Genomic DNA, 14855 nt, shown 5'->3' with positions numbered 1-14855 from the left:
TAGCTAAAGAATATAAGCTTAACTCTATTCTATTAAAGATATATATATATATTATCGAGAGATAGTTAATTAAAATATATAAAGAATATCGTCTTAAGATATCTATAATTAACTCGCGAAAAAGAACTAAGAAGATATATTAACGATATCTCGCGATAGAGATTATAAATTATAATACGATTCTCGATTATAATTAGCTACTTAAGATAAATCTATAAATTAACTAGTATCTTAGTATCTAATTATATTAACTTAAGAGTAAATTATATATAATTTAGTTATTTCTAAAAGACTTCGAGAAATAGATAGAAGATCTAGATATAAATACGATTCTTATATAACTAGTTATTAACGAGACTTTAAAAAGTACTAATATCCTACTTAGAGGTATAGAGTAGAAGATTAAGTTAAACTCTTACTTTAGTAAGTTTATAAAGATATTCGGAAACCTAAGTAAGGACCTCTCCCTAGTAGAAGTATATATATAATATTTAATCTCTATTATCGAAGGCGAGAAGATACTCTATAGGTCTATCTACTCTCTAAGTATATATAAGCTATTCGTTCTTTAGAAATACTTAGATATAGTAATAGCTAAGGGCTAGATTTAATATAGCGAGTCGCTAGCGAGCGTATCTATTCTCTTTATTCTAAAGTCGAATAGTAGCCTACGACTCTATATTAACTATCGTAAATTAAATTAGATTACTAAAAAGAACTAATACTCTCTTTTTTTAATTCTTAAGATATTAGATCGCGTAAGTAGTATATATATTTTTATTAAGTTAGATTTACGAGATATATATTATTAGATTCTAATTAAGAAAGAAGATCGCTAGAAAATCGCGTTTTATACGTAATATAGATATTTCGAATATTTAGTAATACTCTTTAATTTAATAAATATATCTATCTTATTCTAAATATATATTAATAAAGCGCTAAAGAGCTTACTTAATAATATTTATATAGTATATATAGATAATATACTTATTTATAGTTATAATACTAAGAAGTATAAGAGATATATAAGTCTTATACTTAAGAGACTTTAGTAATATAGTCTTTATATAAAGCTATTAAAGTATAAATTCTTTACTAAGAAGATTAACTTTCTAGAATATTATATAGAAGTTAACGAGATTTTAATAGAGTCTAGTTAAGTTAATACTATCTAGAAATAGTCTATATTTAAGTTCTATTAAGATATTTAAGTATTCTTAAGATTTATAAATTTTTATCGAAGATTTATCTATTAATACTTTATAGTCGTTATCTCTATTACTAATCTTCTTATAAGAATAGTTATAGATAAGAAGATAAGATTTTTCTAGTAAACTATAGAGATAGACTAAGTATTTTATAAAATTAAGAAATACTTTATAAAAGCGCTAATATTAATATACTTTAATTTTAAGCGATAATATTATATTAAAGTCGATATATTAAAAGATATAATTAGCGAAATACTATTATAAGTATATAAGATATAAGTAAGATATACGCTATAGAAATCTATAGTATTTTTCTTAAGAAAGATAACTTTTATAGAAAAGAATTATACTACTAGTAATAGTAAAATATTTATAATTATATACGCCTTTAAGGTATAAAGATACTATCTTAAGACGTCTATAAGAAGTATAATTATTCTTATTAATTATACGATACTATAGAGCTTTATAATAATAAAGGTTCTAAATCGATATTAGATATACTAAATAGAGATACTAGCTATATATAACTTTAAGATTTAGTAGCGATAAAATAAGAATAATCTAGTAAATAGACTCTCTTATTAACTAGACTATATAAATAAGAAAGATCTATCGAAAGAGAATATTATAAGAGTATTACTTAAAATATAAATATCTATTATTAACGATAAGTTATAAAAATATCTATAAATTAATAATAAGATTATTATAGAAGTATTAACTTAAGTAATAGTTTAGAGTAGTAGAAATTCTACTAAAAGTAGTTATAATATTATAACTCTATTAATATTTAAAGCTAAGTTAATAGCTATTTCTAGTCTAAGTTTAAAAAAAACTACTAAGCTATATAAATATAGAAACTTACTAGTAGCTAGACTATAAGAGCTTTAAGTACGGAATATCTAATATAAGAAAGCTCGCTAAAAGATAGTATCTAATAGCTATATTAAAAGAGACGAGTTTTAAAAAACTTAGACTATTAACTAGAAAGATATAATCTATCGCGATAAAGTCGTATATATATTATATAATTTTATTATAAGAGAAGAGATTCTCTAGATAAATTATAATAATCTTTAGTAGAGTAGATATTTTAGTAAGAGCTAAATAATAAAGACTATTATATAGTATTATTAGTAGTTATATATTAAAAAAGATATAATTAATTATATTAAGATCTATAATATTTATTAACGAATAAAAGTACTATAATATAAGTTTTATAAGAAGCTTAAGTCTCTTCTATAACTATAAGAGCTCTAGTAAGATATCTTAATAGACTTTATTATAGATCTACTACTATCGATAAGTAGAGAATATATATATAATATAATATTAGTTATTATTAATAAATACTCGAAGATAGTAAGTTTAATACTATATCGCTTAAATATTATAATTATAAATATAGTCTAGCTAGTATTAGAAAAAGTCGTCGCGAGATTCGATACCTTTAAGTTAATTATTAGTAATTACGAAACTATCTTTACTATAGCGTATTAGAAAATATTATATATCTCTTTTACGACTCGTAGACTTTTCTTTATATTCTTCTATCTCTAGATCGATAGTTAGATAAAATAAATAAACTAAACTCTAAAAGTATATCTAAGATACTATATTAACTATAAGTAGTTAGATTAGGCTAGTCTATTTATAAGCGCTAAATATATAATAAACTCGATATTTAATACGACTACGGGCGAAACTCTCTTCTTAAGAGTACTTTACTTTACGCCTACTCTAAACGTAAATCTTAAACGCGACTCGTAGATAAATCTAAATAAGAATATACTCGTAGAATAAAGAGCTAAAGCGTTAGCGAGATTACTATACTACGCTATTAAGATAAGAATTACTACTAAGAAGTAAATTATAAAGATAGCGAAGTATTATAATAAGAAATAGTAATTAATATTCTTTAATATTAAAGATTATATATTACTAGTAGCTAAGAATATTAGTCTTTCGCGTATAAGTCGTAAGCTATCTAATTAGTTCTTAGATCTCTTCTACATTATTAAGAGAATTAGCTAAAACGTATATAAGCTAGATCTTCTAGCGAAGTATAGTAAACTATACTATATCTTCTATATATCTCTATTATAGATATATCGTAAGCGATCTAGAGATAAAACTTCTAAATTAATCGATATCGAAGAAAAGAAAGAATAAAAAGTTAAAGAAATCCTTAATAAGCGCTAAAGACGTAAGTAAACTAAGTTCTATATTCGATAGAAAGAATTTAGTAAGATATACGATAGCTAGAAATCTAAAGATTACTTATAATATATAGAAGAAGCGATTACGGAATTCCGAAATAGAAAAGATAATCGATTATTATAATAGCGATAGAGTCGTACTCGAAACGAGAATATTAAGATTTAATCTTACTTCTTCTTAATCGAAAAGCTAGTATAATTATTAAATCTCTTAAAAATATTATTCGTCTTATTAATATTAATCTTCTTATTAAAAGAAATAATAATAGAGTCTCTAGTAATCGAACGCTATAAAGCTTATTAATATATTATATATAAGTCTTTTAAAAGTTAATATATAGAAAAGACTATTCGATCTAGAGTTAAAGTAATAGAGAATAAAAAAAAATAACGGCGAGTTATAAGCGAGCTCGAGGAAGTAGGCGCGACTATCTCGACTATTATTTATCGAATTATTAGTACGTTTAGGGTTAATATTAAATAAGGCGTAGTAGAGGAACGTATAGAAGTTAGAGGCGAGATTAATAGAAGATTCTTATTAACTCTCGTATATATTTAGTCTACTATATATATCTTAAGATAAAGAGTATATATAATAGTACGAACTTTTATATAACTATTACTAGTTCGTAGAGCCTACTTATTTATAATAAGTAGAGCTCTAGTCTAGTCTAGAAGAGTAATAAAGATCTATATAGTTAGTATATAAATTATATATAATATAGTATAAACTTATCGAACGATATTACGTAATAGTCTACTATTTATATATATACTCTATATAGTATATCGTTCTAGGCTTATACTTATAGATAATCTTTTAAATACCGTCCCTAAGGGATCGAATATATCGTTAATAGAGTATCTTATTATTAGGAATATTAAGAGTATCGTTAGATAGAGCTATAAACGTTAATATAAAATTATATATAAGATAGACTTTTTTTACTCTTATTAGGCGAGCTAGGAGATTTACTAGATAGCTTTTTACTAGAGAGTATTATAATAGAAGAGTTTACTAGATCTAAAATTAATACTATTTCTATTAGTATACTATTTATATATAATCGAGAGTATATAAACTATTATTATAATTATTAATTAAAGATATAGACTTATATAAAAAGACGAATAAAGAATAAAAGACTTAAGTTTATTTATAAGTTATTATAGCTATAAGGCGTAGATAATATATTACTAAGTATAGAAAAATACTACTTTAGAATATACGATACTATTATAAGACTATATAAGACTATATTAGAAAGAGAAAGAGTATCTATTACGTAACTATAACTACGTATACGACTCTATCGATACGAAACTCTATATCTTTTTAAGGATAAGTAGTCTAGAAGAGAGAAATAATATTACGAATATCGATACTAACTATCGATAACTTATAGTTCTCGACTATTTAGATAGAAGCTAAAAAATATAAACTATATATATTTCGTATAAGAGAGCTTTTCTTCTCTTATGCTTTAAGTTATATATAACTATAGGGTTAAGGAGTACTTAATACTAATTGAAGACTTTATCGCTATACTCTGTCTATTCCTATTAGGCGTTCCTAATAGATTAAATGTCGCGTGCGTACTTCTACTAGGAAGGGGTCCTTACTTGGGTCCCCGAATACCTTTATAAACTTACTAAAGCGAGGGTCTAACTTAACCTTCTACTCTATACCCCTAAGTAGGATATTAGTACTTTTTAAGATCTTATTAATAACTAGTTATATAAGAATTATATCTATATTTAGATCTTCTATCTATTTCTCGAAGTCTTTTAGGAATAACTAAATTATACGCGACTTACTCTTAAGTTAATATAACTAGATACTAAGATACTAGTTAATTTATAGATTTATTTTAAGTAGCTAATTATAATCGAGAATCGTATTATAATTTATAATCTCTATTACGAAATATCGTTAATATATCTTCTTAGTTCTTTTTCGTAAATCGATTATAAATATTTTAAGATAATATTCTCTATATATTCGAATTAACTACCTCTTAATAGTATATATATATAATAATAATAATTCAATTATAGTCTAATCTAGCTCCTATACAGGACTACATAGACTCTTCCACCTTTTCTAGGGAAAAACCCTTTACTAAGGAAAAACCCTCGTCTCGCCTTTATAAGGCGCGTACGTAGAGTATACGACTCGCCTTCGTCTCGCTCGTATCCTCGCTTAATTCTCTCTATCGATTATAAGAGGTCTCTCTCTCGTTACTACTCTCTACTATCCTATAGGGTACGGTATAGTAGAGTCTTCTCCTCCTCTATCTCCTTCGTAAGCCGAAACTACTTAAGGACCCCTAAGACGACTAGCTAGCGAGCTATACGCGCCGCGGGTACTAGACGTAATAGAATCTTATCTAGTCTCGTCGTCTTATACTATCGTAGTAGTTCGACCCTTTCGTACCTTAGGTAGTATAATAGGATATATCGTACCATCTAAGTATACGTTCCGTATAGGTAGAGCGCGATCGCGTCCGATACTCTAACCGCCGTAAGCTATAATTCTAGACCTATTATCTCGGTTCGTATTAGGAATAGAGCTATCGCTTACGTCTTCGAGAGACTCGCGTAGAGCTTACGCCTATTCTACTTCTACGGCGTCGTCTACGTCGTCGGAAAGTATCTTCCTCTAGACTTATTCCGTATCGCTTTCTATCGCTCTCTCTACTACTCTAAGGACGCCTTACGTATATACGTCGCGTCCGACTCGGGCGCTCTCGGTCTCTAACCGCCCCGATAGGCCTACGCACGTCTCGCGTCGATCTCTCGCCGCGTACTAGTTATCGCCTTCTATCTCGCTAGAGCCGGCCTAGAGCCTCGCCCTTATCTCGCCCCCGATATCGTCTTCTAGACTCGATTCGCTACTAGCCGTATACTTCTCTCTATCGGATAGTATACGATTCGTAGTACGTACTTTCTATCTAGATCGACGATTATAATATCTAGTAGAGGAATATACGTTTTCTTCTTAAGCGCTATCCTTAGTGTTCTTCGGTACGTATTCGTTACTCTTCTTAGATATTAGTTCTATACTCTCTTAAACGGTATTAATCTCGATAGCGAGAGCGTACTCTATACGAGATATATACTAACTTTCTATACTTCGTAGAGAAGTATAGACCGTACCGTAGAGGTATAGAGAAGTTTCGTATTTCTAGCGAAGAGTCTCTACGTCGACGTAGCTAGTCTTACTAAGGTCTCCGAGGCTACGAGCCCCTTACGAGCCGTATACGTAATATACTCTTTCTACGTAAGCTTCGGGTTAAGCTATACTCCGAGGATCTTAATCGCCTTCCCTTCCGAAAGAATCTTCTTATCGACGATTTATATACTCTTTCTCTACTAATCGTCTACGGTGCGCTTTCTTATAAAGTAGATTAGCTAGTACTTATCTAGGGCGAACTTTACCTTATACTAGCCGGCCTACTACTTATAGACCTTATACGTCCTCGTAAGTCTTATATAGTTATTCTTCTTCGACGATCTCTAGATAATAATATTTATATTGTCGATAAAGCCGAAGACTAGCGTATTATTCTTATACGAGTCGAGTATATCTAGTAGCCCTAAGATATAGAAGAGAAAGAGGATTAGCGAGAGTAGAGAGCCCTACGGGATCCCTATATTCGTCCTAATCTAGTTACTCTCGTATTTAGCGTATACTATTCGCGTACGTTTCCCGCTTAGAAAGCTCTCGATAATCTTAACTAGCTAGAGGAAGATCTTCTTAGTCTTAAGAATATTAAGGAGCCGCCTATATAGAATATTATCGAATACGCCTTAGATATCTAGACTTAGTATAAAGACTACGCTTCCGGGCCGCGCCTTCTACGTACGCTCTATATATATTATAACTAGACTAACGATCGAGAGCGTCGAGCGGTCTCTTCGCGCCTCTATCTAGCTCTATAGAAGAAGATTATATTCCTCGACTATATCTATTAGGCGGTTCGCTAGCGCTTTCTTAGCTACCTTAGCGAGAGTATTCTTTAGGGTAATAGATCGATACGCTCTCGGGAGGGAGTAGTTCTTTTTACTATTCTTACGGAGGGTAATAGTTATAGATTTCTTAAGATACGTCGAAATTTAGCCCTATTCGAAGAGTCTATTTATCGCCTACGCGACGTCGACTACTAGGATAGGGCTAAGTATCTTAAGTACTTCGTTCGAGATCGAGTCGAGATCTAGAGTCTTCTTCGTTAGAAGGGCCGCGAGAAGAGCTCTAGTCTCTTTCTTCGTAATCTTCTAGGAGATTACGAGCTATATACGAATTATCTACTCTCTAGGCTCGCTTATTACGGTCGGCGCTAGCGGGAAGAACTTTTTCGCTAGAATCTAGTTTTTCTCGCTCTTATCGTTCGTAGTCGAGAGAAACTTAGTCCTCCGTAGCGTCGAAAGATACGAGTCTTCGTACGACTTATCTACGCTTCTTCTACTCTATCTCGAGATATTCTATAGATCTCGGAAGATATCTTCGAATAGCTTACTTATCGTACGTCTTTAGTTCGCCCTCGCGTTTCTTCGGATCTTCTACTTAAGCTAGTTCGCTAGATAGTATACTAGCTCTAGCTAGACTCGGTCTCTAGTTACGAGAAACCTACGTTTCGTCTATCTAGAGTATATAAGTAGCTTAGTAGCTCTCGGCGACTAGTCTAGTCTTACTCTCGATAACGGGCGTACCCTTAGGTAGATCTCTTCTAGCGCTTTCTTAACGTTCTACTAGATTCTCTCGAGAGTCTTAGTCGTCGTTTTCTTTTCTCGCTATACTACGGCGGAAAGCTTATCTATATTAAGCCTATATAGTGCGAATCGCTTACTTTCTCGCGGCGTTAGGTTTTATTAAATATCGAATATAATACGAATCGAGATATAATTCTTTATTAGAGTCTATAGAGACTTAGTACTATAGAACTCGACTCGTATACTAAGCGGCTATTTAGCGAACGTAAGGTCGATTACTATCTTCTAGTCTTCTTTTCTCTACGATACGTCTCTCTACTAGATTAGGAGTATTAGTTTTCGCGCTCTCGTTACCGTTAGTAGATATTCTATCTACTATTCGTACGCGACTTCTACGCCTTCCTACGCTAGATAGTACGCGTTAAAGTCGCCTAGAACGATAGTCTCGCTAGTCGCTTTATTAAAAGCTTTTCGGATTCTCTCCTATTTGGCGATCCTAGGCTAATTTCCTCTAGGGTTATAGACGTTAACTATCGAGAGTTTTCTTTTCTCTATCTTAATATCGAGTAGTACTATATTCGGCCCGAATTATATACGTCTCTAGTGCGAAACGGATATATCTCGCCTTATTATAAAGTATATCTATATTATCTAGGCGGCCTCGTATACTAGCTAGTAGGGCTTAGGGTAGTAGATTAACTTTATAAAACGATTAAAGGCTAGTTTCTAAATCGCGAGTATCGTAGGTCGCGTAAAGCTATCGAAGAGCGCCCGAAATGTATAGCTATTTGAGTTATTATAGTTATACTAGATAATCTCGAACTTATTTATCGGAAGTATCTATAATATTTACCTTCTATATACTTAGCTCTAGCGACGGCTGACGATCTCTCTACGACCCGCCTACGAAAAAGAGACGTCTCTATTAGAGGCTACGTACCGCTATCTTTATATAAGTTAGTCGTTCTACTCTCTTCTATACGATTACTCTAGAGGAGGTCTCCCTCTATCTCTTATTCTCTACTATAGTCTATCCCTTCGTAGTCTGGCTATCCCGAGGTACGGCTCGGATACTTACCGTCTATATAAGGGCTACGACTCGTCTTTACTAAATATAGTCGTAGTATCTCTAGTACGTATCGTAGGCGTATAGGTACTACACCTTATATACCTTATCGTAGTTAGTGTACGAGACTCTCTTCTTAGTATGCTTCTTCGACTTATAGACTCTAGCGTATCTACCGTACCTCGCGAGCTTCGCGTATACTTTCTAGGTATAACTCTATTACTAGTAGTTAAAGTACTAAATCTCTTAAAGCGCTCTCTTAAAAAGACGAATCTTATAGAGACGCGCCTCTATTATAATATCGCCTTAGATTACGCTTCGGCGTATCGCCTAGCTCTATAGTCCGACGAGAAGAGATTCGTAAGTCTTCCCCTCGGCGCGTATACGCTCTACCTATTTAGCCGGGTAGAGCTACTCGATCCTAGAGATCTAGAGTCCCGGCGCGACCGATCTCGAGTCGTCCGCGACTATAGCCGCGAGGCTCGCGTTATTCGCCTACTTTCCGGCCGCGACTCGGGTACTTAGCGGGACGTCTAGAACCTCTACTAGGTAGTTCTACTTATAGACTCGCATTATCTCTATTAGGGGTATCGCCTAGGCGCGGTCCTTTACCGCCTCCGTTAGGAGAGTTATATCTACGTCGCCGCTTTTTAGTACGCGGACCGTAACCGCTATTAGGATCGTCTTTTTAATCTCTCTAAGAATCTCCTCGCCCGTTATCTCCTTCGTATTAGGTATAGCTATTCTTATCGTATATCGCTCTAGGCGTGCGAGTAGTACGGAAGTCGTATACTATACGGCTACGCCGCGCGTAGCGACGCCTACCTATAATAGTTTAGTCGCGTCTCGCGGCGGCTACGCGATCTTCTCGATCGCCTTTTCAATCGAAGTAAGTTATACCTCGATACCCTTCGATAGTAGTACGTCGCGAGTACTAGACGCGTCCTAGACGCGTTTTACGCGTTCGACTACCTTATCGAGTGCCTAAAGCTATCTCGCCTTAGTACCCTCTTTCTCGAGATCTCTTATAATTATACGAAGGTCGTCCGCTAGGCCGTATAGACCTTCTCCTATCTCGTTCCTCTCCTTAGCTCCTCGTCCTTTTTCCGCCTACGTAGCGCGTGTTATTCTAGTGTTCCCCGGGGCGTACTAGGACGCCTCGAGGTCCCCCTAGCCTCGCTGGCCAGCGCCGCTCGCCGCGGCCTGGTCTGGTGATTGTCGCATGCTCCTCGTATGCGTCTGCTCAGTATCTCGTGCTCGTATGGGTGTCTCTTTGCGCGTGCTCGAGCTTTAGTATATATATATATCTTTAATAGAGTAGAATTAAGCTTATATTCTTTAGCTAGTATATATAAAAGAAAACTTATTTATATCTCGCTATTAAGTAGAGCCTTTATCTTATACTTCTTACTAGGGATATTAATCTTTATCTCTAGAGTAAGTAAGTTTTTCTCTAGTTATATTTTATCTTTAGATTATACTACTTAATTTTTATCTAGTTCTAGTACTACTACGATACTTAATAGACTAGATACTAATTTTTTAAATTTCTCTTTATAACGTTTTTTTACTTTAATTACGACTTATCTATAAAGAGCTTATTCTTCTTTAGATAGTCGGCCTATCTATAATCTATAGCTTTATAGATAAAGTATCTTCTCGTAAAGAGCTTCGTAGAGATTCTACTTATAGATCTTTACTTTTTAGAATTTAAGTCTTTTTAGGAATTTAAGTCTTTTTTAAATAGTACTCTAGCGACTAGTTAGTCCTATTACGTATATAAGTCGCGATCGGTCTATCGTAGATTTAAGCTCTCGAATATAGTCGTATCTATCTCGCTTACGAGTTTTAATTAGAGTATCTTTACGACTTTAAACTTTTAAAGTATTCTCTTTAGTTACTATATAAAGACTAGAACTTAGGCTCGAGAAGTAATCGTTCGTACGTTACGCTTAATAATCTTACGAAGTATAGACGTTAGAGAATAATAAAGAGCTTATCTCTTTCGTTTATTCTTAGTAAGAAATTCTATATCTTTTTTTAGAAGTTCTATTTAATAGACTAGATCTTATATTAATTAAGTAGATTCTTATTTAAGAGTCGTAAGCGCTTTAAGCGCTTCTCTCTTACGAATATTTATATTCTTAATAGTATTTTTATACTAGATAAGAAATATATTCTATAATAAAGATATTAGTACTTCTTCGCGATAATCTCGTCGCTAGTTAATTATCGTCTAATCTTTAAGATAATTAGCTATAATTCGAATATAATACTTCTAGTCTAGAGTAATATTACTTAAAATAGTCTTAAAAATAGTTTACTAGCTACTATTAAAGTCTTTTAATTCTTAAGTATTTTTACTACTAAATTCTTTTAATTTAGTAATTTTAAGAATCTAGTATAACTTCTTTTAATCTTAGTCTCTAGACGATACGCTTTAAGCTCGCTTATATATTAATAGCGTCGTATCTTTAATCTCTATATATTATTTTAAGATATATCTCGTAGTTTCTTCTTCTATCGTCTAGATCTCTTCTTCTAGACGCTTTCGCTTTAACTACTCTTAAAGTTAGGCGCGCCTCTTAAGAAGAGCTACTACTTATAGAGTAGAAGCGGGTTTAGCGGATCTCGCTTAGGCCTAAGTCGTATCTAGATCGCCTACGACTTCTTCGCTAGATAAGCTATTCTCTAGAGTCTTAGTTAATCTCTTTATATATTAGGCTAGGGTCGACGACGACTTATCGGAATTAGATATTACTTTAGTAGATAGATCTACTCTTCTTAGCCCTATCGTTACGTAGATAGTTTATCTCTATATCGCTTACTTCGATTAATTTAAGGTAATACTTCGAGAATATTAGAAACGTCTAATAAGAATAGATAGAGTATAGCGATAAAGTCTTTAATTAGTATTAAGTACTCCTTAACTCTATAGTTATATACGACTCGAAGTATAAGAGAAGGAAAGCTCTCTTATACGGGGCGTATATAGTTTATATCTCTTAGCTTCTATCCGAATAGTCGAGGGATATAAGTTGTCGGCAGTTGGTATCGGCATTCGTGACAGTATAGTTCTGTTTTGACGATCTTATGAGGGCAGGACATTGTAGGTCTCGTGGGAGATGGACCATCCGGCGGTACAGCCTGTGCAAATGTACCACGGCAAGTTATCACGATATCCTCACGCCGAGTCCTTGCTGCTGCCGCTGCCGTTCTTTCTGGCTTGTGCTATTGTTGCCAGAAAATTTCTCACCCTGCCACAGTACCCAGCTGTTTGAATGCTTGTCTCGGAATTATAGTACCTAGGTAACTACCTACATGAAATGGCTTGAATGCGGCGCCGCCGGCTGCAACCCTAATCACTGGCAACGGCCTGACCATCTGCAATAATGCGGATTCTAACAATTTCTGAACATGGCACCGACAGTTATTATGGCACTGTCTGAATTTTCCTTGCCATATGGTTGCATCAAGTTGAGTAATCAGACAGATGTCCTGCGGCCGCATACTACAGAGGTTTCATGTTTCAGAGACCCTCTCCAAGTATCGTGGACCCTATGAACCACAGCTGCTACTACTCTCAAGTCGACGTGGAGGGCATACCCGTCGACGTGCATGTTCTACCGCTTCTTTTTCGAAGCTGGCCACATGGCTGGTGGAATAGTGGAGGACGATCGGATTTCCAAATTCAAGCAAATGCAACGGAAGACTCCGTCTCTGTGGGACTTGATTGGCCAACGGTCCGGGTGTCGGGCTGCTGGCCGCTTCGGGCTCGCCTGTCGGGAGATGACGAGGTTTCATGCAGCTCGGTAGAATACTAGCGAGCCAGTCACAGCTCAATGAAAACAGAATGGTAAGGCAGTCCCGGCACGTGATTTGCGTGGCTGGATTGTGCCTCCGAGGTTTCACCGGCAAAATGGAATTTCATACCTAATGTCTTCTCGCCTCCTTCTCCCGCCATCATCACATGCTTCTTGCGTGGACTGCGGTCACCGCTCACCACCGAACCTTCAGCGAAGAAAGGTTCAAAATTCCGTCTCCAGGATGGAGAAAGCCGGTGCAGTCCAGCCACTCAATTGTGGTCCCACGCCCGGCGCCGGGCCCTTTGAGCTTCCTCTCACCTGTCTCTCTCGCCTCCACGATTGCAAAGCTTTTTGCCTTCACCACGAGGAGACGCGTCTGACAAAAGGCCCGAGCCTGGATATGATCCCCATGGCGGGGGCGACGGCCGCCCACATCGGTCGATCGGGTAATGCAACCACAGTCGGATCGAGCCGGTTTGGGCCAGCACCGATTGATGGTGAGGATTGGCACATCGAGTTTTCACCACCGTTTAAGAAATCTCGACATGTCGGGCTGTGCTTCGTTATAGGGCGGTAATCTCTTTCCGAAGTCCAGTCCTTGCCAGTCTGTTCGGATGACCGCGCAACCCCTTTTTGACTTTGCATGTCTTTGACATATTCGGCTTTCCGCCACTGACGGTTGTGGCGGGGTGGCATCTCCAACGACTCGGACCAGAAGCATGGACTCTCACCTCCGTCTGTGGCGGCTGCACGGGTCGAGAGGCGAGTATAATCTGACTGACAGAAAGATGCACTGATGCACCAGCTGCCTGCCAGCCATCGGCGGCCGTGTCTGAGCATGGCTACGCGACGTCAGGGGCTGTTGTCTCAAGCAATTACATCTTGACAGATCTCTTCGTCGACGGAGATTGATGATTGACATGGGTGTTTGCCCTTGGCTTTCGTTCCGGCGAATCATTCCATGCTGGCTCAGCCATATCTCCTGATTGGACAGGGCAGACTTCAGCAAACGTCCACTTCCAGTCGTCCAGCCAACCTGTCTATCCCTGTCACAACTTATTCATCGGATCGTGGCGATCAGATGGCTAATGGTCCGGAGACAGGCTGGACGACTCTCATCTACGGTAGGAATCGGCAGTGATATTACCATAGGTAAGGATGTTATGGCAGGAGACTGTGCATTACGGGCCCTTTTGCGTTCAACCGATGCTGGGAAGAGAGGGGTGAGCATCTTTACCTGTCTTGTTGAGCCGATCATCATCGCGATCAGCCCGGACTGCATTGGTGTTTGGCCTCCGAGCTGTGTGGTTGTCCTAATCAGATGGCTAGCGATGGCTCAGCGGTTTGCGATTTGCAAGGGCACACGATAGTGACGATGCATGCTCCTCGTCTACTGCCCTCCGCTTTGCAGATATGTACTACTGTCAGTATTGCGCCGGTGGGTAACCGGGTTTGCAACTACCTTCTTTTGTTTATTTGTACTTTACTCTTCGGACAGCCGACATGTTCTCGAGCGTGGACGATTCATTTCGTTACTCGCTTTGGGTTTTCAACCCTGAGGGAATGGATATGTCTGCAAGGTAAGGGTTCTGCCCACCCAGCATCGTCCATGAGTCCAGCTGGCAATACTTTGATCGTTCCCCAGAGCCATGTTTTCTCCTCATCTCCAGCGTTCTGAGCTGTCGGCGATGTCAGTACCGTGATGAGGTTTTCCTCGACTCACTTCAGTTCACTCTTGGGCCGTCCGCGAGATGAAAACCGTGATAGGAATTCAACACAGTTCACTCTTGGGCCGTCCGCGAGATGAAAACCGTGATAGGAATTCAACACA

General features: G+C 36.1%; 1 protein-coding gene across 1 annotated transcript; it reads left to right on the top strand.

The window, feature by feature from the left end:
* Positions 1-12320: 12320 nt before the first annotated feature.
* HMPREF1120_01090 (uncharacterized protein) lies at positions 12321-14495 on the top strand. The gene has a single exon (XM_009155097.1). It carries the CDS (start codon positions 13155-13157, stop codon positions 13599-13601), a length of 447 nt encoding a protein of 148 aa, XP_009153345.1. The 5' UTR covers positions 12321-13154; the 3' UTR covers positions 13602-14495.
* The last annotated feature ends 360 nt before the right edge of the window (positions 14496-14855 follow it).

The sequence above is a fragment of the Exophiala dermatitidis genome, assembly GCF_000230625.1.
Source record: "Exophiala dermatitidis NIH/UT8656 unplaced genomic scaffold supercont1.1, whole genome shotgun sequence".
NCBI lineage: Eukaryota > Fungi > Ascomycota > Eurotiomycetes > Chaetothyriales > Herpotrichiellaceae > Exophiala > Exophiala dermatitidis.
Note: the sequence above shows the minus strand (reverse complement) of the source record. Positions and strands in the feature narration are given on the sequence as shown.

Excerpts from the sequence above, each read along its gene's own strand:
- HMPREF1120_01090 (XM_009155097.1), top strand. The coding sequence starts at position 13,155 with ATGTCTTCTCGCCTCCTTCTCCCGCCATCATCACATGCTTCTTGCGTG.